The 26,166-nt window shown below is 47.8% G+C and overlaps 2 protein-coding genes and 1 non-coding gene across 11 annotated transcripts in view; 1 reads left to right on the top strand and 2 right to left on the bottom strand.

Moving 5' to 3' along the window:
* Positions 1-4,355: 4,355 nt before the first annotated feature.
* On the top strand, positions 4,356-17,000 carry CNOT11 (CCR4-NOT transcription complex subunit 11). The gene is made up of 7 exons (XM_070068716.2): positions 4,356-4,958; positions 7,657-7,821; positions 10,889-11,041; positions 12,754-12,956; positions 13,991-14,193; positions 15,777-15,873; positions 15,950-17,000. Exons 1-7 carry the CDS (start codon positions 4,433-4,435, stop codon positions 16,145-16,147), a joined length of 1,545 nt encoding a protein of 514 aa, XP_069924817.1. The 5' UTR covers positions 4,356-4,432; the 3' UTR covers positions 16,148-17,000.
* The window catches only part of RNF149 (ring finger protein 149), a 34,304-nt gene continuing 23,928 nt past the window's right edge, over positions 15,791-26,166 (bottom strand). For 4 of the 9 annotated variants that reach the window (XM_008253292.5, XM_089327470.1, XM_089327476.1 and 1 more), the window contains 2 exons: positions 20,888-24,390; positions 15,791-17,950 (listed from right to left, as the gene is read on the bottom strand). In XM_008253292.5, the coding sequence (XP_008251514.3) occupies positions 24,347-24,390 (44 nt within the window). In that variant the 3' untranslated portion in view covers positions 15,791-17,950; positions 20,888-24,346. Of the gene's footprint in view, positions 17,951-20,887; positions 24,391-26,166 lie in introns of those variants that run through there. The other 5 variants (XM_089327475.1, XM_089327471.1, XM_089327473.1 and 2 more) reach the window with 3 other exon arrangements.
* Positions 20,701-20,814, bottom strand: LOC127490466 (small nucleolar RNA SNORD89). Its single transcript, XR_007918413.1, has one exon. It is a non-coding gene; the product is annotated as a small nucleolar RNA SNORD89 (small nucleolar RNA).

The following is a 26,166-nucleotide window of genomic DNA, read 5'->3' as shown; positions in this document are numbered from 1 at the left end:
ACAATTAAGGCGGGTTGTGCCCCCCTGATCGGTTGCTAAGCACCTGAGACGTGCTGCTCTGTGGGGTGTTCTGGTCTGACGCCAGAGCCCAGTTGCTCATACAGTTACCTACGGGTATGGGAACCATTGTGTTCCCCAACCGCTGATCTCTCTGCTTTCTAGGGACAGTGTCTTTTGTCTAATCAGGTTTCACACAAACACCTGGTTTCTCATTCCCAGGGGGCCCTACCTGCCTGTTAACCCTTCTAGCCCCTCAAAACAACAGGCTATTATTTTCTATTTATCTTTTTGTGTGTCTTTGTGTAAGCTCCTCTCTTACAGTTTTTGTTGAAACATTTTTTTAAAATTTTAGTTCGATTTACTTGAGAGGCTAGGAGACAGAGTGAGCTCCCATCCACTGGTTCACTCTCCCAATGGGCACAGCAGCCAGGGCTGGACCGGGGCTGAAGCTGGGAGTAAGGAACTCAATCCACATCTCCCACGTGGGTGGCAGGAATCCAATTACTTGAGCTGTCACTTCTGCCTCCCAGGGCCTGCGTTACCATAAAGCCAGAATCAGGAGCTACAGTCAGAACTCAAACCTAGGTTCTCCTGTATGTGACATGCATGTCTTAACCGCCAGGCTAAATACTTACTCCGCCTCAATTCTTTGTACAGTATATATACAGGCACCCCACTGTGCGGCAAGAGAAACTTATCTTTCAGTTCTGTTGCCCTTGTAACTTTCAGTTCTGAAGTGCCCTTGTGACTTTCTATAGGGTATACAGTTCTCTGGTAGAGCATAATGTAGTTACAATGATAATGACATTGTGTTCTGCACATTCGTTCCAAAAAGAAAGGGAAACTTGTGACCCATTTTAGAAGGGATCTTGGGGGGTGTTTTGGTTATGTGGTGAACTCAGGATGAGCTGCTGATTTTTCCAGAAGTTCTATGTGGCAGTGATGGCAACTGTGGCACCAATGAAGAGGCCACCAAACCTCTCTCAGCACTGCTGGCTCAACTGCCTTGGTTTGTTGCCCTTCTACAATGCCTGCGGCTCAGTATGCAACGCAACAGGAGCTCAGCAAAGCTGGTGGGGGTCAAGTGCACAGATGAAATGTTAAGTGACCTCGTTTGTGGCTGTTATAGTAGTACTAGGAAATGAACGGAGGGTGTCAGAATTGGTTGGAGGGAACACACGGGAAGCCCTGGATACTACATTAATTTTGAAAATGCTCCCATAGGAGCTGGCTGTTGTTTTGCAGTGAGTTAAGCTGTCACTTGGGATGTCTGAATATAGCAAAGTGCTTGGATTCAAGTCCAGCCTCTGCTTCCAATCCAGTTTGCTGCTAACATACACCCATGGGAGCAGCAGATGGTGGCTCCAGTCACTGGGTGACTGCCGCCCACATGGGAGACCCGGATGGAATTCCTGGCCCATAATTTTAGCCTGGCCCAGGCCTGCATGTTTTACACTAATTTATTAATAATAGTATTATTACACTAATAATTTAAAATTTAATTACTATGCTAATAATTAATTTTAATAATTAAAATTATCTTAATTAGTATTATTAAACATTACCAGTATTGTAGGCTAATTGCTGTCACAATTAAAATGTGAAAACAAACTTTGTAATGTGAAATAGCTCAGACAAAACAAAAATTTTTATAATAAAAAACTTTGTTATAAAAGATTTACTGGGGCCAGCATTGTGGTATAGTGAGTTAAGCTGATGCCTACAAAGCCGGCATCCCATACAGGCATAGGTTTAAATCCTGGCTGCTCCACTTCTGATCCAGCTCTCTGTTAGTGGGCCTGGGGAAGCACAGGAGGATGGCCCAAGTGCTTGGGCCCCTGCACCCATGTAGGAAACCTGGGAGAAGTTCTTGACTCCTGGCTTCAGAGTGGCTCAGCTCTGGTCCATGTGGCCATTTGAGGAGTGAATCAGCGATGGAAGATTTCTCTGTCTCTTCTCTGTCACTTTTGTCTTTCAAATAAATAACATCTAATCCAGAGGGTACTTTCTTTTTTTCAATAATTTTTTTTAAATTTATTTATTTGAAAGGCAGAGTTACAGAGAGGCAGAGAGAGAGAGAGAGAGAGGTCTTCCACCTGCTGATTCACTCCCCAGATGGCCACAATGGCTGGAGCTGTGCTGATCCAAAGCCAGGGTCTCCCACGTGGGTGCAAGGGCCTAAGCACCTGGGCCATCCTCTACTGCTTTCCCAGGCCATGACAGAGAGCTGGATTGGAAGTGGAGCAGCCGGAACACAAGCTGGCACCCATATGGGATGCCACCACTGCAGACAGCGGCTTTACCCTGTGGACAGTGCCAGCCCCCCAGAGAGTACTTTCAAGCTACTTTGAATCAGTTTCCCACGCCATCAAATGATGTTTGATGTTATCAAGAACGTTAATTGGTGAAATCCTCCAGGACATTCTAGCAGTAAGTTGAATAAACTTTTGAACATTACTTCACACCTGTTGACCCAGTCATTTGTCTTCCTTAAGAAGAGATTAGGTGGTGGGCACGTGGCACAGCTGGTTAAGCTGCTTGGAACACCCCACATCCCATACAGGAGCGCCTGGTGTGAGTCCTGGTTACCCCACCCCCACCCCACCCCTCCACTTCTGACCCAGCTTCCTGTTACTGCACACCTTGGGAGACAGCGGCTGATGCCCCAAGTACTTGAGTCCTTGTCACCCATGTGGGAAGCCCCCATGGGGTTTTTGGCTCCTGGCTTCTGCCTGGACCTAGCCTGGCTGTAGGAGGCATTCGGGTAGTGAACCAGGAAACAGAAGATAGCGTGCTCTCTATCTGTGTCTTTCAAATAAAATACATCTTGTATCAAAAATCAGAAGAATTGGAGCCGGCGCCGTGGCTCAATAGGCTAATCCTCCACCTTGCGGCGCCGGCACACCGGGTTCTAGTCCCGGTTGGGGTGCCGGATTCTGTCCCGGTTGCCCCTCTTCCAGGCCAGCTCTCTGCTATGGCCAGGGAGTGCAGTGGAGGATGGCCCAGGTGCTTGGGCCCTGCACCCCATGGGAGACCAGGAAAAGCACCTGGATCCTGGCTCCTGCCATCGGATCAGCGCGGTGCGCCGGCTGCAGCGGCGGCCATTGGAGGGTGAACCAACGGCAAAGGAAGACCTTTCTCTCTCTGTCTCTCTCTCACTGTCCACTCTGCCTGTCAAAAAAAAAAAAAAAAAAAAAAAAAAAAAAAAAAAAAACCTTAAAAAAAAAAAAATCAGAAGAATTAAGGTGGCGTGTAACTAGACAACGAGCTAAAGGCACTGTTCAGCGCACATAGGATTCCCAAACAGGAATTACTGTAGGGTTAGGGAAATGTCCGCCCCTGCCCCAGTGGTTCTCAGCCCACATGGCACCTTACAGTCACCTGTGGAGTGTTTGTTTTTGAACACGGGATCAGAATCCCTGGGGGTGGGACAGGCACTGGGATTTACAAAGGCTAGAGCAAGCTAAACACAAAGTGGCACAGGAATGATTCTGCTAATGCATATTTGTTGCAAACATCTTCAAGTCTAGTTAAACTAAGTAAGATTCCTGGATAAGATTCCGTGCTGCAAAAAAAGCGTAAACATCAATTTTGGTGAATGTGTGGTGTCTTCAATTTGCACTATTTATTTATTTATTTATTTTTATTTTTTTTGACAGGCAGAGTGGACAGTGAGAGAGAGAGACAGAAAGGTCTTCCTTTGCCCTTGGTTCACCCTCCAATGGCCGCTGCGGCCGGCGCACCACGCTGATCCGATGGCAGGAGTTAGGTGCTTCTCCTGGTCTCCCATGGGGTGCAGGGCCCAAGCACTTGGGCCATCCTCCACTGCACTCCCTGGCCACAGCAGAGGGCTGGCCTGGAAGAGGGGCAACTGGGACAGAATCCGGCGTCCTGACCGGGACTAGAACCCGTTGTGCCGGCGCCGCAAGGCGGAGTATTAGCCTATTGAGCCGCGGCGCAGGCCAATTTGCACTACTTTTTACCATGAATAGTTGAGGATATCACATGGAAAAGTATTTAGCACCGAAAATGCATTTTTCCAAACAATAAAGCACCCACCATTTGCTGGGGCAGTCTGGTGCCAGGCAGTGCCTGGGCTACTCCTAAGCGGGTACGCTCCCGCTGGACCTGGGGCACCCCTACTCCCAGTCCATTAGCACCGAGCCAGACCAGAACCGGGCCGGCCGGGCCCGCCCCCGCCGCTCCAGGAGGCCACAGCCCGACTTCCGGCAGCGTCGCCCCGCCCACCTCGCGTCTCCCGATCCTCTCCTGGGCCTCGCTCCAGCAGCCTCGCTTTCGCTCGGCCGTCAGGTTTCACGGCGTGTTTTGTTTACGACGCTGTCGTGTAACGGCGCGCTTTACGGCTGCGGGAACGGAGTGCGTCGGCGCCAGGGCCGCTCGGGCCGCCAAGCAGCGCGGGCGAGCGAAGTTGATGCCCGGCGGCGGGGCGAGCGCGGCATCGGGCCGGCTTCTCACCGCCGCAGAGCAAAGGGGGGCCCGAGAGGCGGCGGGGTCGGCGTCCCGGAGCGGCCCGGGGAGCTCCGGCGTCGGCAGAGGCGGATCAGGCGGCCCCGGGCCGGGGAGCGGCGGCGGCGGCGGCGGCCCGGGGGGCCCGGCGGGCAGGATGAGCCTGACCCCGAAGGAGCTGTCGAGCCTGCTGAGCATCATCTCGGAGGAGGCGGGCGGCGGCAGCACCTTCGAGGGCTTGTCTACCGCCTTCCACCACTACTTCAGCAAGGCCGACCACTTCCGCCTGGGCTCGGTGCTGGTGATGCTGCTGCAGCAGCCGGACCTGCTGCCCAGCGCGGCGCAGCGCCTCACCGCGCTCTACCTGCTCTGGGAGATGTACCGCACCGAGCCGCTCGCCGCCAACCCGTTCGCCGCCAGCTTCGCGCACCTGCTCAACCCCGCGCCGCCCGCCCGCGGCGGCCAGGAGCCCGACCGCCCGCCGCTCTCAGGTACCTCCCCGGGCGGGGTGGGGTGGCCAGGGGCGGCCTTTCCCCGCGACTCTTAGCGGGTGGAGAGGCGGTGGTTCGCTTGCACCGAAACGTACTCACCTCGTCTGTTGCGAGCCATCGATGGACTTGGGCCTGGGATTGCTCTCCTCTCGAATACAGCCCGGCGGAGGTGTGTGGAGGGTGGAGCTGCGAACCCACGGGCTCTGCCCCGGTCTCCAGCCGCAGCGGAGTGAGTGCAAGTCTGTACCCCAACCCGGAGGCGTGGTTGGCCGGAAGGACAGCGTGAACAGCGCCTCCTGTGCTTGGTTACCTGCCCCCCGGGTACTGGGATTGAGGACAGAAGGTAGAAGGTGCCGTCTCCCGGGTACTGGGATTGAGGACAGAAGGTAGAAGGTGCCGTCTCCAATCAACGGTCTCGGTTAGAAAAACGCGCGCCTCCCGGGCCGTTGGGTCAGATGGCTACTACCAGTAGGGTGGACGCAGGGATGCGGCGTTTAGATTTGTGTGGATTTGCCGTGGGAGACTGGTCAGCCAGACAGAGAGGCGGTGGTGATGAAGAAGGGGACACGGAGGCCTTAGCGGGGGACCAGTGTCGCGGGAACCGGCTTGATCCGCTGGCGCCGCGATGGGGCAGCGGTGGGCCCGCCGAACCCCCAGCCACGGTGAAGGCAATAGGTTTTGAGGTGATACCTGGATTTTTTCCAGTGCGCAAGAGGGCGTCTACTTGGCCATACCTCTGGATCTGAAGTTATCTTCTCATTGGTCCCCTGCTTTTGTGTTGGGCCGAGATGGCTTTTAGGTACGGGTGCTTAGGCCACTGTTGGCAGCAGGCAAGAACCAGCTACTGGAGCCCGCGTGAGCAGGAAGCGGGAGTCAGGAGCCAGAGGGAGGCCTGGAATCAGGAACCCCGATACGCGGGGTGGGTGTTGCAGCCAGCTGCAGGCCAAGCAGGTGGATTTTTGAACAGCTTTTCAGATGAGTGTGAGCCCAGCGAGGCTTGCAACGGTACCTGAGACTCTGGACTCAAGAAGCTGGCAGTCTGGTTGAGAGACAGCCACAGCAGACTGCGCAGGGCTATACCGATGGATGCACAATGCCCCTCACAGAGGAGCCCTGACTACTGTGGAGCTGGAGAGGGTCTCGGGGGTGATGTTCTTGCTGGATGTAGATTAGGGATGGGGGTGGCTGGGCGGAGTGTGGGGCCCTGTGAGGTGCTGTTGGAGAAGCGCTGTGTTCAGAGGAGGGGGGGTGGTTTGCGCGGCTGGACTGCACCCGCATGAATGGGAGAGGCGTTGAGGGTGAGCTGTAGGTGCGGGTGAGCAAGGTAACTAACGGGAGCAGGTTTACCCTCTACAAGTGCAGCTCAGTGGGGGGGAGGCAGACACGGGCCCTGTATGGGTGGCAGGTAAACAAGGGTGGCCCTGGGAGCCAGCGGGAAAGGAGGGGGCTCGGGAAGGAGCTGAGGGGGTGCAGTGGGAAAGCTGACGCGTGGCTGGCTGCTGTCCGGCCACACTGCCAGACTGACAGCTGAGGTTTGGTGAGCGGATGAACATGGGACGTAGGGAAGGCTCACACAGCCAGTGGGAGTGTTCGAGGGGCCCGGTGCATTGGAGCCAGGTATGGGGTGTGTGTGGGCGTCCCTACTCTTGCTTTCTGCTCTCAGCTTCTGTGTGGTTGCAGCAGGAAAGAAGGAAATGCATTCTGAGGGCTGGAGGTTTTTTTTTTTTTTTTTTTTTTTTTTTAAGATTTATTTTTATTTATTTGAAAGAGTTATAGACAGAGGTAGACATAGAGAAGTCTTCCATCTGCTAGTTCACCCCCCAGATGGCCGCAACGGCTGGAGTTCTGCCAATCTGAAGCCAGGAGATTCTTCCAGGTCTCCCTCGCAGGTGCAGGGGCCCAAGGACTTGGGCCATCTTCTACTGTCATCCCAGGCCATAGCAGAGAGCTGGATTGGAAGAGGAGCAGCCGGGACTGGAACCGGCGCCCATATGGGATGCTGGCGCTTCAGACCAGAGCGTTAGCCCGCTGCGCCATAGTGTCAGCCCCTGGAGTTTTTATTACCTGTGTATGCTTGAATACATGTAAGCTTTATCATGAAAGGATTTGAGGCATCTTGGGAAATGAAGTTGTTTTTGTTGCTGTTGTTAAAGGTTTGTTTTATTTATTTGAAAAGCAGAGTTAGGGACGGAGAGAGAGATCTTCAATCCATTGGTTCACTCCCCAACTGGCCACAATGACTGGGCCAGGCCAAAGCCAGGAGATTCTTCTAGGTCTTCGATGTGGATACAGCTTCCCAAACACTTGGGCCATCTTCCCCTGCTTTCCCAGGTGCAGTAGCAGAGAGCTGGTTTGGAGGTGGAGCAGATGGGACTTGAACCAGCGTCCATATGAGAGACCAGTGTTGCAGGTGGTGACTTTACCAACTGTGCCACAACGCTGGCCCCAAAGTGAAGTTCTTAATAGTTACTAAAACCTTTAGTTTGGCTGATGGTGCCGCAGATCATAGAATTTTCAAATGCCAAATTTAGTTACACCGGTCATCAATGTATTTATTTGGCTAATTGAAACTTACTTGTAATTTAGTCTTTAAAAATATGGGGGTTGAGGTAGCACATAGCAAATGCTAGTTTTACCAGATTCAGGTTAATGTTTAAAATTAGCCACTGGAGAAATTGTTGTGCGTTTCTGTTTCCAGGGTTTTTACCTCCTATAACTCCACCGGAAAAGTTCTTTCTTTCCCAGCTGATGCTGGCACCGCCCAGGGAACTCTTCAAAAAGACCCCTCGCCAGATCGCGCTGATGGACGTCGGAAACATGGGCCAGTCTGTGGACATCAGCGGACTTCAGCTAGCCTTGGCGGGTGAGCCGTGGGCCTCCGGGGGTGGTAGTGCTGGTCCTCTTAGCTTTGCGTCTCTACTTCCATAAAAAATGTCGTTTCAGCACAGGCTCCTGAGGGCACGTCCTGTTTTGATGCTAATGGGGCCTCTGAGAACATTTTGAGTTTTCACTTGAAATGACTGCTTTTCCCGTTGTAGAGGAATGCTGGCTAACGTTTAGTTTCTATTAAAAATAATCCTGTGATTGAAGACTCACTTGTTAAGGTGTCAGTACTACCCAAAACAATCTACAGATTCAGGGCCATTCCAGTCAAAATCCCAGCAACATTTTATGCAGAAGTAACAAAAATCCAAAGGAATTTCAAGAGACCCTAAGGAGCCAAAACTGTTTTCTTGGCATCCTTGTCGAAAGTCCTTCTCTCCTGTTTGCCAGGGTTTATTTCTGGGCTTTCTAGTGTGTTCTCTTGGTTTGTACTTGTGTGTCTTTTTTGCCAGTACCACACTGTTTTGATTAGTGCAGCTTTGTACTAATTTTTGAAATCAGGAAGTGTTAACACTTCCAATTTTGTTCTTCTTTTTCAGGGTTGTTTTGGAATATTCTGTGCTACACATAAACAAATGAATGAGGGTTCTGAAGCAGACAGTGGGTGATGACAGAAAATAATAATAAGACCTGCTGTAGCTTCTGTTCAGGGTCAGGCTGTCTGAGTTCTGAGAAATCAGAGGATCTTTGCTTGCCTACTCTACAACACAGCTCTTGTCACGCAAGAGGGATTTACTAGGGCAGTTATTACTTTTAAAGATTTATTTATTTATTTGAAAGGCAGTTATAGAGAGGCAAAGAAAGAGAGGTCTTCCACCCACTAGTTCACTAGTTCACTCTCCACATGATCACAATGGCTGGAGCTGAGCTGATCTGAAGTCAGGAACCAGGAGCTTCCGCTGGGTGGGTGCAGGAGCCCAAGGACTTGGGCCATCTTCTACTGCTTTCCCAGGCCATTAGCAGGGAGCTGGGTCGGAAGTGGAGGAGCAGCCGGGACTAGAACCGGTGCCCATATGGGATGTTGGTGTTGCAGCTTTGGCCGCTGTGCCACAGCACCAGCTTCTCACTTGGGCAACTGTAACATGTCACTAGATTTGCAAACCCTTGATATTGTGAGTGAGCTGCAGAGTAATGTTGACAGTGCCCTATCCTCAGACCCCATATAGCACACACTGGGCTTCTAATACAAGGCCACGTGTTGTAGTAACTTACTTCTCTTTGGAACAGTCTGAACAGCACTTTTTAACTGGAGTATATCAGTATACCAATGGTTATTTTCTGAAAGCAAGAGAAATCTTCTTAAGACTTTGAAGGCTGGGGCCAGTGCCGTGGCTCACTTGGTTAATCCTCTGCCTGCAGCGCTGGCATCCCATATGGGTGCTGGGTTCTAGTCCCAGTTGCTCCTCTTCTAGTCCAGCTCTCTGCTGTGGCCTGGGAAGGCAGTGGAGGATGGCCCAAGTGCTTGGGCCCCTGCATTCTTGTAGGAGATGCGGAAGAAGCTCCTGGCTCCTGGGTTCGGATCCGTGCAGCGCCGGCTATGGTGGCCATTTGGGGAGAGAACCAATGGAAGGAAGACCTTTCTCTCTCTCTCCCTCTCACTGTCTGTAACTCTACCTGTCAAATAAATAAAATCTTAAAGACTTTGAAGGCCAAAGGAACACAAAAATACTCGTTAGCCTCTAGTGCCAGATATGATCTACTAGAAAGCAAATGGTGGTTTCCTTAACCAGAGATAGTATGAAAACTGGCTGGTGCCGAGGGGATAGGCAGCATTAGGCAGCTCCCCCTCTTAGCTGATGTGTGTTCTGAGGGTTCTTTCTATGTCTCTGGGCTTTTTCCTCCATTTGCCTTATGGTCTTTCATGGACTTTTGTAGCTCCTTAATGAGGATTGAGCCTTCTTTGTTTAAAATGACACAATCCAGACCACAGCTGCTTGGAGGGCTTGTCACGCGGTAAACCACAGCAGCGGCCAGCCCAGGTTAGGGAATGGAGGCTGCTGCCTGCTGCCCCCTCACCCCCCATCACTAGCCTGACGTCCGTCCATGATACGCTGTCTCCGTTTGCTTGCCGGCCTTCCCGCCTTCCCCCCCGCCCCTGCCTACTTCATGCACTGGGTACAGGTTTCCTCACTGGGCCTCTCCTCCTGTTGAGTGTTGAGCTCGGAGTGCAGGGTGGCGCCGAGTCTCTGCCGTGGCTGCCTGTCACTGCTGTTGGTATGTTCGTGCAGTAGGATATCGGTTGTTTAAGCTGCGAGCATTGCCAAGACTCCTGTGTTTCCTCTTGGAAAGATAGGCACGTGTCACACTTCACTAGGTGTGTTACTCAGCTTTTTGCTACGTTAACAAAATACCTCACACCTGTTCCTTAGAAAGAGAAGTGTATTTACCTCATGGTTTTGAAAGCTTATGTGGCACAGGGTCTGGTGAAGGTGTGGCGTGTGTGCCAGGCTTGCCCCTTTTACAGTAACCCTCTCCTGAGAACTCAAGGGTCCCGGGGATCCAGATCCCCTCTGAAGGCAAATCTCCAGTGACCCAAGGATCTCCTGCTAGGCCCTGGGGACCCAGCTGATAACACCTTCTAACTTTTGGGGACCCTTGGGGGATAAACCAAATCCACATCATAGCAGCAGGTAATGTCACACTGTCCTCCAAAGTCGCCATGCCTTTTTTCATCCCCAGGAGCAGTGTGTGTGACCCTATGTCCTCTGCACTTGATAATAACACCCTCATTAACTGGTCAGTCCTGGTGAGTGTGTGTTATCCTGTGCTTTAACTGAATTCCCCTAGGTTCCTATGGGATTAAATAGCTTCAACTGTTTATTAGTCACTTAAGCTTCCTTGTAAAATGCCTGTTCATTAGTCTAACTTTTCCTGTTTTTTTCCAAGTTGATTTGTAGCAGTTTAAGAATATATTATGCATACACAGAGTCTGGCCCTTTGGCCTTTTATCTTGGTGTGTTGCAGACAGCTTCCTCCGGTTAGTCTGTCTTTTCTATTGCCTCTTGGTGCCCTCGGTTTTACAAGTTTCCTCCTGTACCCTTTTCCAGAACGCCAGTCTGAATTGCCAACCCAAAGCAAAGCCAGCTTCCCTAGTATTCTCAGTGACCCAGACCCGGATTCTTCCAATTCTGGATTCGACAGCTCAGTTGCTTCTCAGATCACGGAAGCTTTAGTCAGCGGACCAAAGCCACCTATTGAAAGTAGGTATATGTATAAAGTTATTTCCTGCTCTTGGTTTTATGCTACCAGTGCCCCTAAGACTTTGTTTTTTGAGGCACTTTATATCTTTATTGCTATTTAAACTTCAACTTACTATGAAACTTCCTAGTAGGCTGTCTGTAACAGCAGTAGTAGAAATGCTCCAAGTTAGCTTTTTCTTAAAAAAAAAAAAAAAAAAAACAAACAAAAAAACAAAAAACAAAACTGCACGCCAGATAGTATGCCATCATGAGAGCACTTGAAGATTTAAATTCTATGATTTTACTCAAGTCTCAGCTTTTGTACCTTATTGTTTATTCTGTACCTCTTTAGTAATCTTACCACTATTACCATCTCCACTTTAAAGCTGTACTGATCTTGCACCTCTTAATTTAATTCCAAGAGAGCAGGACTGTGAAATGGGCCGCCGTGCCTGAAAGGAATGGTTTCTGTTAACAGGGCAGGGAGCGCTTTTCCTGCCCAGGGCCGCTTGGATATTTCTAACATAACTCGTAGGCTATACAAAACTATCGCCTTCAAAACAAGCCTGCAGTTGCGATGGCAGGGCCGGACCGAATGATTTCACAGGCCTTGCACGGACTGTGGGCTGGACGTTCCCCGCCCGATTTACTACTTGACTTGAACTTTGAATTGCACGGGCCACCAGAAAGATGTGAGAAGCACATCACTGATGATGCATGGTTTAGCCATGCACCTGCCAACCCCACCTCCTGAGGACTGCTTCCCATTGAGTGTTCAAAACTGTGAGCCCAAAGGAGACGGAGCTGGAGTCCATCTCACACTCGACAGGGGCTCAGGAGGACTCAGCCTCCTCCTGCCCTGGCTGGAAACCAGAGTGGGCATAACGCTGATTCAGAGTCCTGGCCGGTGGTGACTTTAGTGGACTTAGAACTTGGAGTTCAGTCTTACAAAACAGTTCAGTTTAAGGGCTGTCATTTCGGTTTCCTGCTGTACTTTTACTGTTTTTCATGAGCCCTTAAATTCACAAATATCCTGTTTATTTTCACAAATCTCCATTTTCATTTGAAAATTTCAGAGGTCAACCATACTTTTTTCTTAAAAATTTTTATTGATTGATTGATTGGAGAGGTAGAGCTACAGAGAGGGAGAGACATCTGCTGGCTCACTCCCCAGATGGCTGCAAAAGCCAGGAGCTTATTCTGGGTCCTCCAAGTGGCTGCAGGAGCCCAACCCTGGGCCATCTTCCCCAGACCATAAAGCAGAGCTGGATTAGAAGTGGAGCAGCCAGGACACGAGCCAGTGCCCATATGGGATGCTGGCACTGCAGGTGCAGGCTTCGCCTACTACACCACAGCACTGGCCCCTCAACCACGCTTTTGTATGTCATTTAATCTCCCCATAATCTGTCCCTTTAAAGTTACAAGATGTGTGGATGAAACCAATACAATTCCTAGTCATCTCTGCACAAAACAGTGGTACCTTAAAAGCGGAGGGTAAGTGCAGATAAGTGGACAAGCAGTAGTTCATTTTCCCATCAGAAGACTTTGCCATGACGTCAGGGTTTCATTCAGACTTCAAATAGAGAACACAAAAACAGGGTAACAGCACAGTGCCAGGGACCAAGCTCTTCCTTTGTGGGGAGACAAGAGGAAACCATGGCTGCGTTCTGCCGGTTTTAACGCCAGCCCGGCCTGCTCGGTAGCAAAGGGCCCGACTGCCACTCTCGTTCCAGGCCACTTCCGGCCGGAGTTCATCCGCCCACCGCCTCCACTGCACATCTGCGAGGATGAACTGGCCTGGCTGAACCCCACGGAGCCGGACCACGCGGTTCAGTGGGATAAGTCCATGTGTGTGAAGAACAGCACCGGTGTGGAGATCAAGCGAATCATGGCCAAAGCCTTCAAAAGTCCCTTGTCTTCCCCCCAACAGACACAGGTACCTGTTACAGCAGACACCTTTAGCCTACCACGCGTTCCCTTTGGTTTCCGGGAAGGAATAGGTGCGCAGCCAACTGGTAGCGTCAGCGAGCCAGCAGTGGAGCCTGCCCGTTCCCCTTTTGGTAATTTTGCTCTGGTGGAAAGGGCACCTGGTCTGATGACTAAAAATGTCAGTTACGATCAGTTCATTTCTGGGAGAGGAGTCTCACTTTGTGGCACCAGCCAGGCCCTTCACACACATCTTCAGAGGCTGAGAGTGAAGCGAGGGTAGGTGGCCCAGCCCCATCCCACAGATGGTGTGTGGTGGCTGTGAGACAACAGCCGCCCGGGCTGTCTGAGCGGGAGTGGCCTGTGGCAGCTGAGTGCCTTTGACTTCAGGTCCAGGGTTCCGTGAGGTCCTCGCGTCTCCCACCCGGCTCCCCATCGAGTGTTGCTTTCAGAGTCCCTGTCTGTTCACTCTGCCTGTTGGGCCATGGTGCAGCAGTCCGCTGTGCAGTGTGGAAGTAGATGGGTGCAGAAGCGTAGGAAGTCTTAAAGGAAAAGCTCTTCTTTGGCAGAAACCTGCTAGGAGAGGGTGGGTGTGCCTGGGCCTGCAGCAGTGCCAGCCCAGGCCTGCCACAGCCACCTGCCTCTTGCTGATGTGCTTTCTCTGGCTCGTGCACTTTCTAGAACCAGCTGTTAATTAAGATCCGTTTTCAGTCACAATAGATGACAAAAATCTAAAAATATACAAAGGATTTCAGGACAATATGGTTACAAGCAGACAACATTGAGTCTGGTTTCGGGTCCCCTGGGGTAGGGGTTGTACGTCACTGGTGAAGTTACAAGTTGTCTTGTGTTTTCAATCTGGTATCTTCACAATTCGAGTATAAAATTAAATGTCCAGACAAGATGATCATGGACTTGAGGGAAGAAATTTGTGCTGTTTAATGCAGATGCTTTTATACCTTTTTCTGTAAAATATTTGCTTTTGTATGCATGTGGAAATTATACAATTTGACTCAGCCTCTCTTAAAATTTGGTTTTATTTAGCTCCTTGGAGAGTTGGAGAAAGACCCCAAACTTGTTTATCACATTGGCCTCACTCCAGCCAAACTTCCTGATCTAGTGGAAAACAACCCTTTAGTTGCCATAGAAATGCTGCTGAAATTGATGCAGTCCAGCCAGATCACTGAGTACTTCTCCGTCCTGGTCAACATGGACATGTCCTTACACTCGATGGAAGTTGTAAATCGGTGAGTTTCCACGTTTCATCCAGCGTGTGGGATATATACATCCAGACTAAGTGCACAGGAGGGAAAAATAGTTTGAAAGTTGGAGATTTTTAAAAATTGACTTGAAATCAGCCAGTGACAAAAAGCACAGCAGGCAGCTGAGTGGGCTTAAGTTTGTGTGTAGAATGTGCTTGGGGCCTGCACTGTGCCATGGCAGGGAAAGCCACCGCCTGCGCCAGCATCCAATATAGGCACCAGGTTTGTGTCCTGGCTGCTCCACCTCCTATCCAGTTCCCCACTAAGGGCCTGGGAAAAGCAGTGGAAGATGGCCCAAGTATTTGGGCCCTTGCCACCCACATGGGAGGCCTGGATGAAGCTCTTGGCTCCTGGCTTTGGCCTAGCTCAGACTGGGCATTGTAGCCATCTGGGGAATGAACCAGCAGATGAAGATCTGTCTCTGACTTTCAAATATTTTAAAACAAACATGCTCTTGGGGGTAGGAAACCTGAGGCTCCCAACTTCCTCTTGTTCAAAGCCTCTGCTCCATGTCTGCCTGTCATCGTTCAGGCCTCGCCTCTGCCCGCCAGTCCAGACTCGCTGCTCTCAGGGGCTCAGTTCCATTCAGGTCCCCGTGCTCACTTCTTTCCTTTCTGTATGAGCAGCTGTGTTACCATTTGGCCCTTAGCCCAAGAACTGTATCTTGTCTTAGTATGACTCTAAAGACAAGGTCCTGTTTTTTGTTACCCCTTAGTGTGTTTATCCCTAAGTGTGAAAAGACTTGCTGACACAAATCTCAAGAGACTGCAGGGACCCACGGCAGTGTTTCCTTGGTACCTCAGATCCTCAGTGCCTTACGGAAAAAAGTTTCGGGGCCAGAGACGTTTGGAGAAGGCACTGTATGCTACTCTTCTTTGGGAAACACATTCTTCATGGTTAGCCTGGTGAAAGCCTTGCAGTCAGCAAACCAATTTAATGTGACCCAGTATTTCCCAGACTGAACCGAGCAAGGAAATCTCACTCCAGCCCCATTTTTCCCGCTTTGCTTAAAACATTCCATGTAATCCTTTGGAAAATACTGTAAAGTTCAATTCTTTTGTAACATCCCAACCAGGTTTTTGCTGCATTCCTGACTGTGCCTGCCAATTCTTCCTCAGTTGCCAGGACTGTCCCTCTCCTTAGACTCCCCAACTCTCGTCACATTACTTCTGTCCAACAAATCCCTCACTGTGGCCTCTGGCTATATGATGCACTGTTGACGTACTGAATTTTTACCTTCTCTCACAGTGCCTCTGATAGCACTTGTTACTTAAATGAACATAACTGCTGAGACTGTTGGAACTTAGAATACTCAGACATAATGCTCAAACATGGTTGCTTAATGAGTAACTGCATTGTGTGATGCTAAATATAGACTGAGAAAACACAAGTCCCACAGTGACTAACTGGGTGTGGCTGTTAGGTCTGTTCACCTAAGCCTATGGAAACCTAGGCAATTAGATAATCCACCAGTTTCACTGAATGACCAAAGGAAAATTTCCATTTTATGATTAACAATTTTTGTTGTTAACAATTAAAATTAACCCAAATTTTCTTTCACAAAACAGACTGACCACAGCTGTTGATCTACCTCCAGAATTTATTCACCTTTATATATCAAATTGCATCTCTACTTGTGAACAAATTAAGGATAAATATATGCAGGTGAGTAACAAACTTCTGCAAGTTTCCTAAGTGTCTGCTAGGGAAACGGGCACACTGAAACTTCTCTCTCTTTCAGAACCGTCTGGTGCGTCTCGTGTGCGTCTTTCTCCAGTCCCTGATCCGTAACAAAATTATTAACGTGCAGGACTTGTTTATAGAAGTGCAGGCATTCTGTATTGAGTTCAGTAGGATACGAGAAGCTGCTGGCCTTTTCCGGTTGCTGAAAACACTGGATACTGGAGAAGTACCTTCGGAGACCAAAATGTCCAAGTGATACCTCAGCAGAGCCACTCCATTCATTGTGATTTCCTGCTCAAAACTGTTGGCCTAGTGCACTCCGACAACATCTTACATACTTCAACCACGTTTTGTTTTCCTGGATGACTTTTCCTATAGATGAGTTTTTGGTAAGAACTTGGAAAATCGCCTTTTTAGGGATCTTGCTGACTATCCATGGGAGGAACAGTTATCCCCCAAAAGCTGACTACAAATGATTTTTGTTTTGCACTGAAGAGCAAAGTGCCTGTTTTTGCTTAAAAGACGAGCTATAGACTTCTGATCAGGAACCCGGTTTTCCTAAGGTTCCAACATTAAAAGTATTTAAGGACATTCTTAAGAATTTGTGATGTTGTCCTTGAGTTGAAAGCAACTGTTTTTGGATCCTCAGACAGCAAAGAGAAGTTTGGCTGTTATAGCTACTTAGGCCTGTAGCTTTCAGCCTCTCATTGAACACAGTCTGAACCAAGGACATGCTTGTACCTTTATCCTTCTTGCCATGGGGACCTGACAGACAGGAGAAGTGCATTTCTGGGAACTCTTAGACATCTTTTTGTAGGCAGAAATAGCTGGTACAGGTTCCTGGTCCTCCCCCCCCCCCCCCAAGGTGTTGTCTTGTGTAAGATAGCCTGTTTGTTTGTTTAAAGAGAAAATGTGTCAGTGTTTTAGGAGGTAATACCACCACTGAGAACCACCTGCACACTGCCTGGTGCGTGGGAGCTGCATGTTCCCAGCATGAACTGGGGTGGACAGGTATTCGAAGAGTAGGAGAGCAGCAGAGGGGATCGTGTTTGCTGTCACCCCTCATGACTCTGGACAACAGTGCCTTCCATTAAAAATTCTTAAATCAACTGTGTATCTGATGTGTTGTTCAATGCTTAACAAAAGTTAAAAGGAAGCCAAGCCTAGTAGTTTAATATTTAAATTCCAGCCTTAAAGTACTAGAAAACAGAGCAGTATGCCTAGGTTTGTAATAAATTGTGTCTTGGTTATTCTTATGAAAGTAGGGATTTGTAGGTATGTTTGCTTGGAGGAAGCAATGACCCAAACCCTAACAGGAACACCTTCAGTCCAGCTAAAGTGATACTAAGAACCCTGATTTCTCTTAATGCCTAAAAGTAGGTGTCATTATTTTGCTATTAGCATTCGGAAAAGACTAGAGGAATGGCAGTTTCAGTGACTGCCACTGGACACAACCCTACCTTAGGTCCCAGGACCCTCGATTATCGGGCTACAGAACATTGAACTCAGCCGCCACGGTGTCTGTCCTCAAGCATGTCACAGCCTGTTCACACAGGCGCCATTCTGAATAGGGATTTGCCAACGAAATACAAAAATGTGGAACGTGTGGCAAGAAAGAAGGATGTCTTGGGAACATGGGAGCTGAAACAAGGCAGAGCAGCCCCTTGGGCAGCGTCAGGAACGTGGGCACTGGGGAACTCCGATTCCTCACTGCTTGGTGCCTGCAAGGAATGAGCTCACTTCGGTGAGTGGGCGCAGTCTTATATATGGATTGCAAACAGAGTCAAGGTCACAGACTGTTTCGTTGAAAAATAAAAGATCTTCAAATTAAACATCCTACGAAGAATAGTAGTTGTACAGTGTTTATTACACTACCAAAAGGCTCTTGATTAAACATGTTTAGGAGACTGTCTCCCTACAGTAAAACAAGCTGTAATCCTGGGACTCTAACTGCAATCCATTTTTAATTACAATTAAATGAGTTCAATTTAGTTCATTAGCACCTTGAATTCTCAGGATTTTCTAGTTCCAACTTCTAGCTGTAACATCTTCAAATGACCTGTTAAAAAGAAGGCAGCAGTAAGTTAGTTACATCTTAGTGTTGGTGTTGTTAAAATATAGCTGGCTTCAGGGTTGGTGCTGTGACGCAGCAGGTTAAAGGCCTGGCCTGAAGCGCCAGCACCCCATATGGGCCCGGCTGCTCCACTTCTGATCCAGCTCTCTGCTATGGCCTGGGAAAGCAGTGGAAGATGGCCCAAGTGCTTGGGTCCCAGCACCCACGGGGGAGACCCGAAAGAGGCTCCTGGCTTTGGGTTGGTCCAGTTATGGCCATTGTAGCCATTTGGGGAGTGAACCAGTGGAAGGAGGATCTCTGCCTCTCTGTAACTCTGCCTTTCAAATAAATCTTTAAAAAAAATTCAACTATTTCATATCTTTAAGTGTAGTATCCATTTAAGCAACTTTACAGAAACAGTATTGTACAATTTTTATCATACAGCACACATTCAAACCTAATTTTAAGTAACTTACTGTTTTGTGCATTTTTTTAAAAGATTTATTTTTATTTATCCGATAGGCAGAGTTACAGAGAGAGGCAGAGGCGGGGCACGGGGGTCCTTCCATCTGCTGGTTCACTCCTCAGATGGTAGCATCTCCGAAGCCAGGAGCTTCTTCCAGGACTCCCACGTGGGGGCAGGGGCCCAAGGACTTGGGCCATCCTCTACTGCTTTCCCAGGCCACAGCAGAGAGCTGGATCGGAAGTGGAGCAGCCAGGACCTGAACCATCACTGTATGGGATGCCAGCACTGCAACTGGTGGCTTTACCTTCTACGCTACAGCACTGGCCCCTGTTCTGTACATTTTTAATGATTAGCATTCCTAAGAAATGGATCATGTATGTATCTACTTTAAAGTCTATTTTGATATCCTCTTAGCATTGTAAAGATTCTGGAAAATTATTGTATAGGAAGAACATTTTACTATTTATTAAAATTCCAGTCTCATACACCTAGTAAGGCGTTTTGCTCATTTTATATCCTGGATTTGAAAGGGGGCGGGGGGGGGGGAGGTGGTACAGGGAGATCTCGGATCCTCTGGTTCACTCCCGGAATACTTGCTTGGGACAGCTAGGGCGGGGCCATTCTGAAGCCGAAAGCTTGGGATTCAATCCAGGTCTCTCATGGATAACAGGGAGCTAAGTACTTGACCCTCCTAGGGTGTTTGTCCATTAACAGGAAGGTGGAATCAAGAGTGGATCCGGACTCAAACCAAGGCACTGTGATAAGGGATGCAGGTGTTCCAAGTGCCATCTTTACCACTATGCCAAAGAGCACCCATGTCTTTTCATGCAGTCACTACTGTTCTTAGCAGGAAATCCCTCACATGCTTCTCAAAAGCACTGGTACAGTCCTGGGCCTCACAGCTGTGCAGCTGGCCCACAGGAAGCTTGGTGTGGCCAGGTTTCTTACTAGCCCACAACAGAAGCACAGCTCACTTTTCTCATACTGTAAACATTTATTTGCAGGGCAAATACTTTCTTCAGTTCATTATTTTATACTTGGCTATAGAAAGGCTGTGTGGCTCATCATGATACTACAGAAACAACTTTTAGAAGAGTAATCTAAATACTAGTATTTTTGCAAACTAAATGCTGACAAGTGCTTTTTTAGAACTTTTAAAAAGCCAAATTAGCTGGGAAAGGCGTAGGTGGCTTTTCTGATTAATTAGCTGTTGCAACACAGAAACAACATATTATACCACAAAACTAGTTTTGCTTCAAGCCAACATCCTGTGCTTTAGTAGTAAGTTGCAAGGCAGGGTTTAGGCTGGGTGGTGGAATCTACATTTGACTAACATGTAAGTTCTAGCCAGGAGCTAGACTTAATCTCAGCCTTTATTGAGCAATGCCTCTTTTTTTTTTTTTTTTGACAGGCAGAGTGGACAGAGAGAGACAGAGAGAAAGGTCTTCCTTTGCCCTTGGTTCACCCTCCAATGGCCGCCGCGGCTGGCGCACCGCACTGATCCGATGGCAGGAGCCAGGTACTTATCCTGGTCTCCCATGGGGTGCAGGGCCCAAGCACTTGGGCCATCCTCCACTGCACTCCCTGGCCATAGCAGAGAGCTGGCCTGGAAGAGGGGCAACCGGGACAGAATCCGGCGCCCCGACCGGGACTAGAACCCGGTGTGCCAGCGCCGCAAGGTGGAGGATTAGCCTAGTGAGCCGCGGCGCTGGCCTGAGCAATGCATTTTAATGTGGTCAAGAGAGACTGCTGCCAAATTTAGTTCCCTTACTAGGGATTGGTCACACTGGCTGTTCCATCCATATGGGCACACAGGTACTCTTGAAGGTCTATTTTTCCAATCCAGTAGCCTTTGTTTAGGTGAGCAAACCTCAAAGAACACAGGGAGGTGCTTACTACTTGTTCAAGCCCCAGTGTTTTCCAAGGGTCAATGATTATTTTTTTATTATTTTTTTTAATATTACCATGGCAGGTGTTTGGCTGTGCCTGGATTTGATTCCCAGCTCTGGCTCTTGACTCCAGCTTCCTGTAATGCACGGACTTTGGGAAGCAGTGATGGTGGCTCAAGTAATTGGTTCCTGCCACCATCTGGGAGACCTGAACTGCTGTTTCTGGCTCCTGTTTCTAGCCCAGCGTTGGCTGTTGTGGGAATCTGGAGAGGGAGGCTGTGGGTGGGAGTGTGTACTCTGTCTCTCTGGTTAAAAAAATAACCTAGCTTTTCGGGAATGCCTTTGTTGGCCACTTCCCTTAGAAAGCTTTCCTAAAAGCATGAAGCTCTACTCCTGACATTACTGAGGTCAGACCGGTGGTTCGCTTCGGGAGATTTTGTCATCGTGTGCCCACAGAGAGCCAACTGTTAACGGAGACACTGCAATTCGGCCTTTTATTGTCATCATTCCTCAGTAGCTGCAGGAAGCACTCTTTAGGAAAAGCTGTACGTTCAGGATGTCTAAAAGCATGCAAACACAAATGCTTACCTGCCCCACAGTGTCCCATGTTCACCCCTCTCGGGCCCTTCGTGGTTTTCTGCTGGAAGCCCACACTGCGAGTGAAGACAGGGAGGAGTCGAGAAGCACGACAGGCAGGCAAGGGAACCACAGCGAGCCTCACTGCCCTGGACGCTCACCGCCGGCGCGGCCACCAACTGCCAAGTTAAAGACTATCAAAGGAGAAACACTGATTACAAAGTCCTGAGAAGTCTTCTGCTGACTTCATTCTGCTACTTGTGTTTCTAGAGGAAATTACAGTCATTCCAGCCTCTCAGAATTTAGTGCTCAAACTTCTGAATTAAAGGAAGCTGTGACTGACAGCTGATGAACATCACACCTCTGTAATTATCAAGTGGAACTACTAAGTAAAGCATTTCCACCTCGAAGCTTCTCAAAAGTTAAAGAGCAAGCATCCCACGTGGTGCAGAATCAAGGATGCACTTTCCATTCTCACTGAAGAGCAGAGGGCAGATTTCAAAGACAACAGCTGTTATTGTGGAAACCTGTGAAGCTCAAAGCAAGGCAAATCTATTTCTGAAGCTCCGCATATTGCATCTGCTCCTACAGTTTATTCTGGCAAAACTGTTTACACACTGAATATTTTAGTAAATAACAGCAAGTTTTATAAACCTTTTATCCTAGATAAGCTACAAGGATAAATTCTTATGATTTTAAAAATTGTCAGTAAACATTTGTTCTTGCTTACACAACAAACAGTAACCAGTTTAGAAGCAACACAGGACTACAATTTCACATTCAAAAAATTACTGGCTCAGCTCCTTCACTTCCATCTCTTCAGTGAGACAGCAAGGTGTGAGTTTATTTAATCACTTTCTAAAACAGAGCAGGCTCCAAAAGCTTTATATAAGTCTGCTCCACTGACCTACAAATAAGAACAGCACAGGTGGGCATTTGGTACACTGGTTAAAACTCTGTTTCAGACACCCAAACCCCACATCAGAGTGCCTGGTTCAAGTCCCAGCTCTGCTGCTGATTTCAGCTCCCTGCTAAGGTACATCCCTGGAGGTGGTAGGTGATGGTCCAAGTGCTTGGCCCCCTGCCACCCACATGGCTTCCACTGGCCCAGCCCCAGCTGTCCCAAGCATGTGTGGAGAGAACCAGAGCATGGAAGATCTCTGTCTCTGCCTTTCATCAAAAAAAGAATAGAGGGGCCAGCACTGCAGCCTAGCAGTTAAGCCGCGGCCTGCTGTGCGTGCATCCCATATGGGCGCTGGTTCGAGTCCTGGCTGCTCCATTTCCAATCCAGCTCTCTGCTATGGCCTGGGAAAGCAGCAGAAGATGGCCCAAGTCCTGGGGCCCCTGCAGCCATTTGGGAGACCCAGACGAAGCTCCTGGCTTCGGATTAGCTCAGCTCTGGCCATTGCGGCCAACTGGGGAGTAAACCAGCAGATGGAAGACCTTGCTCTGCCTCTGCCTCTCTAATAAATAAATTAATTAAAAAAAAAATAGGAAACGAGCCAAAAAAAGTTGGGGCTGGTGGTATGGTATAGTGGGTGAAGCCACCACATCCCATATGGGCACCAGTTCGAATCCCTGCTGCTCCACTTCCAATCCAGCTCCCTGCTAATGTGCCTGGGAAAGCAGCAGCAGATGGCCCAAATCCTTGGCCCTCTGCACCCTCATGGGAGACCCTGGTTCCTGGCTTCAGATGGGTCCAGCTCTGGCTGTTTGGACCATTTGAAGAGTGAACTAGTGGATGGAAGATCTTTCTGCTTTCTCTCTCCCTCCCTGACACTGCCTTTCAAACAAACACATTTTTTTTTCAAATACATCTTTAAATGTTAAATGTCCATGGTAATTACAGAGGTGTGATTTCTCAACCAACAGTTATCAAATACACTTTAACTGAAAAGTTTGAACAGCAAATTATTAATAAAAGAGGGGCGGGCACTGTGGCGTAGCAGATAAAGCCGCCGCCTACAGTGCCAGCATCCCATATGGGCACTGGTTCAAGCTCTGGCTGCTCCACTTCCAATCCAGCTCCCTACTATGGCCTGGGAAAACAGAATAAGATGGCCCAAGTCCTTGGGCCTGTGTACCGTGTGGGAGACCTGGAGGAAGCTCCTGGCTTTGGATCAGTGCAGCTCCAGCCATTGCAGTCATCTAGGGAGTGAACCAGCAGATGGAAGACCTCTCTCTCTCTCTTCTTCTCCTTTTCTGTGTAACTGACTTTCAAATAAATAAATAAATCTTTAAAAAAAAAATAAAAGAGGCTGGTATAACTGTAATCTTATCTCTGGAAATAAACTTGTTTAAAAACTAAGCAAGAGGTGGGCGTTTGGCACAGCAGTTAAGATATCAGCTGGGATCCCCAAATCCCATATCACAGTGCCAGGTTCAGTGCCAAGTCTGCTCTGATTCCAGCTTCCTGCTAATGTCTACTTTGGAAGGCAATGGTGACGGCTCAAGTAGTTGTGTCTCTACCATCCACAGGGAAGACCTGGGTTGAATTCCCAGCTCCTGGTCTTTGCCAGCCAGGCTGTTGCATGTATTTGAGGAGGAACTCAGCGGATGGGAGCTCTGTTGTCTGTCTCCTGTGTGTTTCTCTGTCTCTCTAATAAAATTAGCTTACAAAAAAAAAAAAGCATCAAGAAAACTGGTTATTATGTTCCAACAACAAAAATAAACTGTCATCTGTCATCTCTTAAATGTAAAAATTAAATTATAATTGGGGCCAGTTTATCATAGAAAAAAAAAAAAAACACAATATACCTACTCAGTTTCCTAAACAAGGCCGTGAAGAACTTAATGCTCATGTGCAATAAAGAATCTTAGTTTTTTATTTAGGAAAAAACAGACAAATTTCTCCCATCAAAGTATCACAAGAAATTATGCAATAAAGGGAAAAATGCAAATCCCAGTCATCTAGTGCTTTTCTCATAATTCCAAACAATGAAAAAGTATTCTCAGGTTTGAAATCACTATATACATACAGATGTGCAAGAAAGCTGCAGATTTCTCATAAGTTTAAAATTCTGAAAAAGTCTTTCCTCCAGGGAAAGCCCATGTGATCAATTACTGAATTAAACAACACTATGTCAATTATCTAAACAATCAGTGTGCTCTGCCTAAGAACCTTAAGCAATAGGACTTATCTTGTTTCTACAGTACCGTGGTAGCTAATCTGGTATTTGGAAATACACCTGTCTTCCACAATAGAGTGCCTTCCCTCGGTGTTGTCTTTGTGACAGTCTGAAACAACACTTTTTTAAATCGTAAACACTATTTTAGTAGATAAATATAAAGACTAATCAAAAACCTCTTCAAGAATAAAATATCTTAGCCCTTCACATAACAAATCAGAATCTGAAAGGTAAAATAATGTACATTACTTTCAAGTATACAAACTATGTGCTTAAAAAAAATAAAAATGTCCTTTAGTTCAAGCCACAGCTGTGTCAGTGATGCTGTCAGCGGGAACATGTGCTAAGAGGCGGGTCCTCCGTGCTGCGGGTCACTCCTGCCAGCGTCTGCAACAAAGCAACAGAAGCCGTGTGATGGCAGTAGGTGGACGGCCCACCCTGAGCCTGTTATGCACAAAGTTCTCATCTGAAGATAACTTAACAAACTACAGAAACATAAATGTACACGCAAAAATAACAACCCATTCCACAGAGGTGGTCAGCAAGAAAAACCTATCAGATCCCTCTCACCAATGGCATGAGACACTTCCCATCTGGTCAGATCAGCATGGTGTCACAGAGTCAGAGGCGGTGGGACTACAGTGCTTTCAAACAAGTGGCAACAGCGAAGACTGGTGATTTTGCCACCGTGAAAGCAACAGCTAGCATTTGCTGGACGATGTAGCACTGGACTCTGAGGCGGACATTGGCATGTTGTTCCCATTTTACAAATGGCAGGAGTGGAGCCGGCATTAAACAGACAGTTGGCATCACAGGAGTACAGAACAGGAGGGCAACATCAGTCTGGTGTCAAAGGCTCCTGACAGGAGAGTAATACTGCCTCAAACACAGCAGCGGAACCAAATCCTTTTCTTTTGCCAATTAAAATTTTTTAATTTAACGGTAAAGTAGTACTCTTATTAAATTCTTCCTCCCAATTTTAAAACTGAATTTTTAAATTGGCAAATAAAAACTGCATATTTGTGGTATACAGCGTGTTTTGAAATATGTATCCATTGTGGAATGGATAAATCAAGCCAATTAACATATGTATTACCTCGCATACTTATCACCCAAAGACCAAGCAGCTGTGAGAGAGAGGAAGGGGCCAATGTGGGAGTATGAGGAGCACCTGCTCCAGGGTCTGCTGTGAACAATTTCCACAATGGATTCCAAGTTGCTCAGGAGAGGCTACAAACTATGTAATGTTCTAGTAGTGTAATGTCTGTGTAAGAGAAATGATTTTTCTAAATTTAATATTGTTTATACTGTAACTATTATAAAATAGGAAGTACATTTTACAAATGATTTGTCAGTTTACTAGGGAACAACACTTGAGAATTAAAAAAAGTAAAAGAAAACAACAAAGCATGAGCCCCCCACAGGCTGGGAGGTGAGAATCCTTCACCCTAGTCCTAGTTCTAAGAGGCATCTGGGGAGATCATGGTGCACTGTGGTGTCCTCCAGGAAACAGGAGCGCAGAACCCCGGGACTGTTTCACTGTTTCTGAAGGTGCTGGTGTCAGGATAACTGCCTCTATCTGTTTTTAAAGAACTCCGCAGCGGTTACAGAGAAAGCAAATCTAGTTTTTCTTGAATTTAGCGGCAATGCTTTTCAAAAAGCACATTGGCATGTGCTCTGCCTCAAATCTAAGGGGACTCCTAAAAACGAGCCATTTATAAACACAACAGTGCCTGGTAGAGGTCTGGTCTCAGCAGAAGGGCCAGTTAAGGAAAACTGCTGCCACAGATCAGGCGCTGCAATGTGTCATACTGTGAAGGTGTTCTCCTCCTCCTCACAATGCATTCTTTCACTAGCACTGGTTTAAAACTTAAAGGAGTGAATTTGCCTTGTTTTGCAAATATTAAAACATACCTTTGCGAATTATTATTCATTCACTAGATATTAGGAAAACTGGTTAAATACTTGGGGAAAAACTGATTAGTTAAATCTCACCTCACATACCTTAACTTATGTGGTTCAAATTTAAACGTAAAATGCAAAAACCATGAATACTAGCAAAATGCAGGCCAATATCTTTATAATCCTGAAATAAACACTTTCCTAAATTAGCTTGCTACCAAGGGTAGAATAATGAAAGAATGAGAAACTAGACTCCATAAA

This window comes from Oryctolagus cuniculus, chromosome 2, assembly GCF_051225735.1.
Source record: "Oryctolagus cuniculus isolate XC-2025 breed Fujian yellow rabbit chromosome 2, ASM5122573v1, whole genome shotgun sequence".
Classification (NCBI taxonomy): Eukaryota; Metazoa; Chordata; class Mammalia; order Lagomorpha; family Leporidae; genus Oryctolagus; species Oryctolagus cuniculus.
Note: the sequence above shows the minus strand (reverse complement) of the source record. Positions and strands in the feature narration are given on the sequence as shown.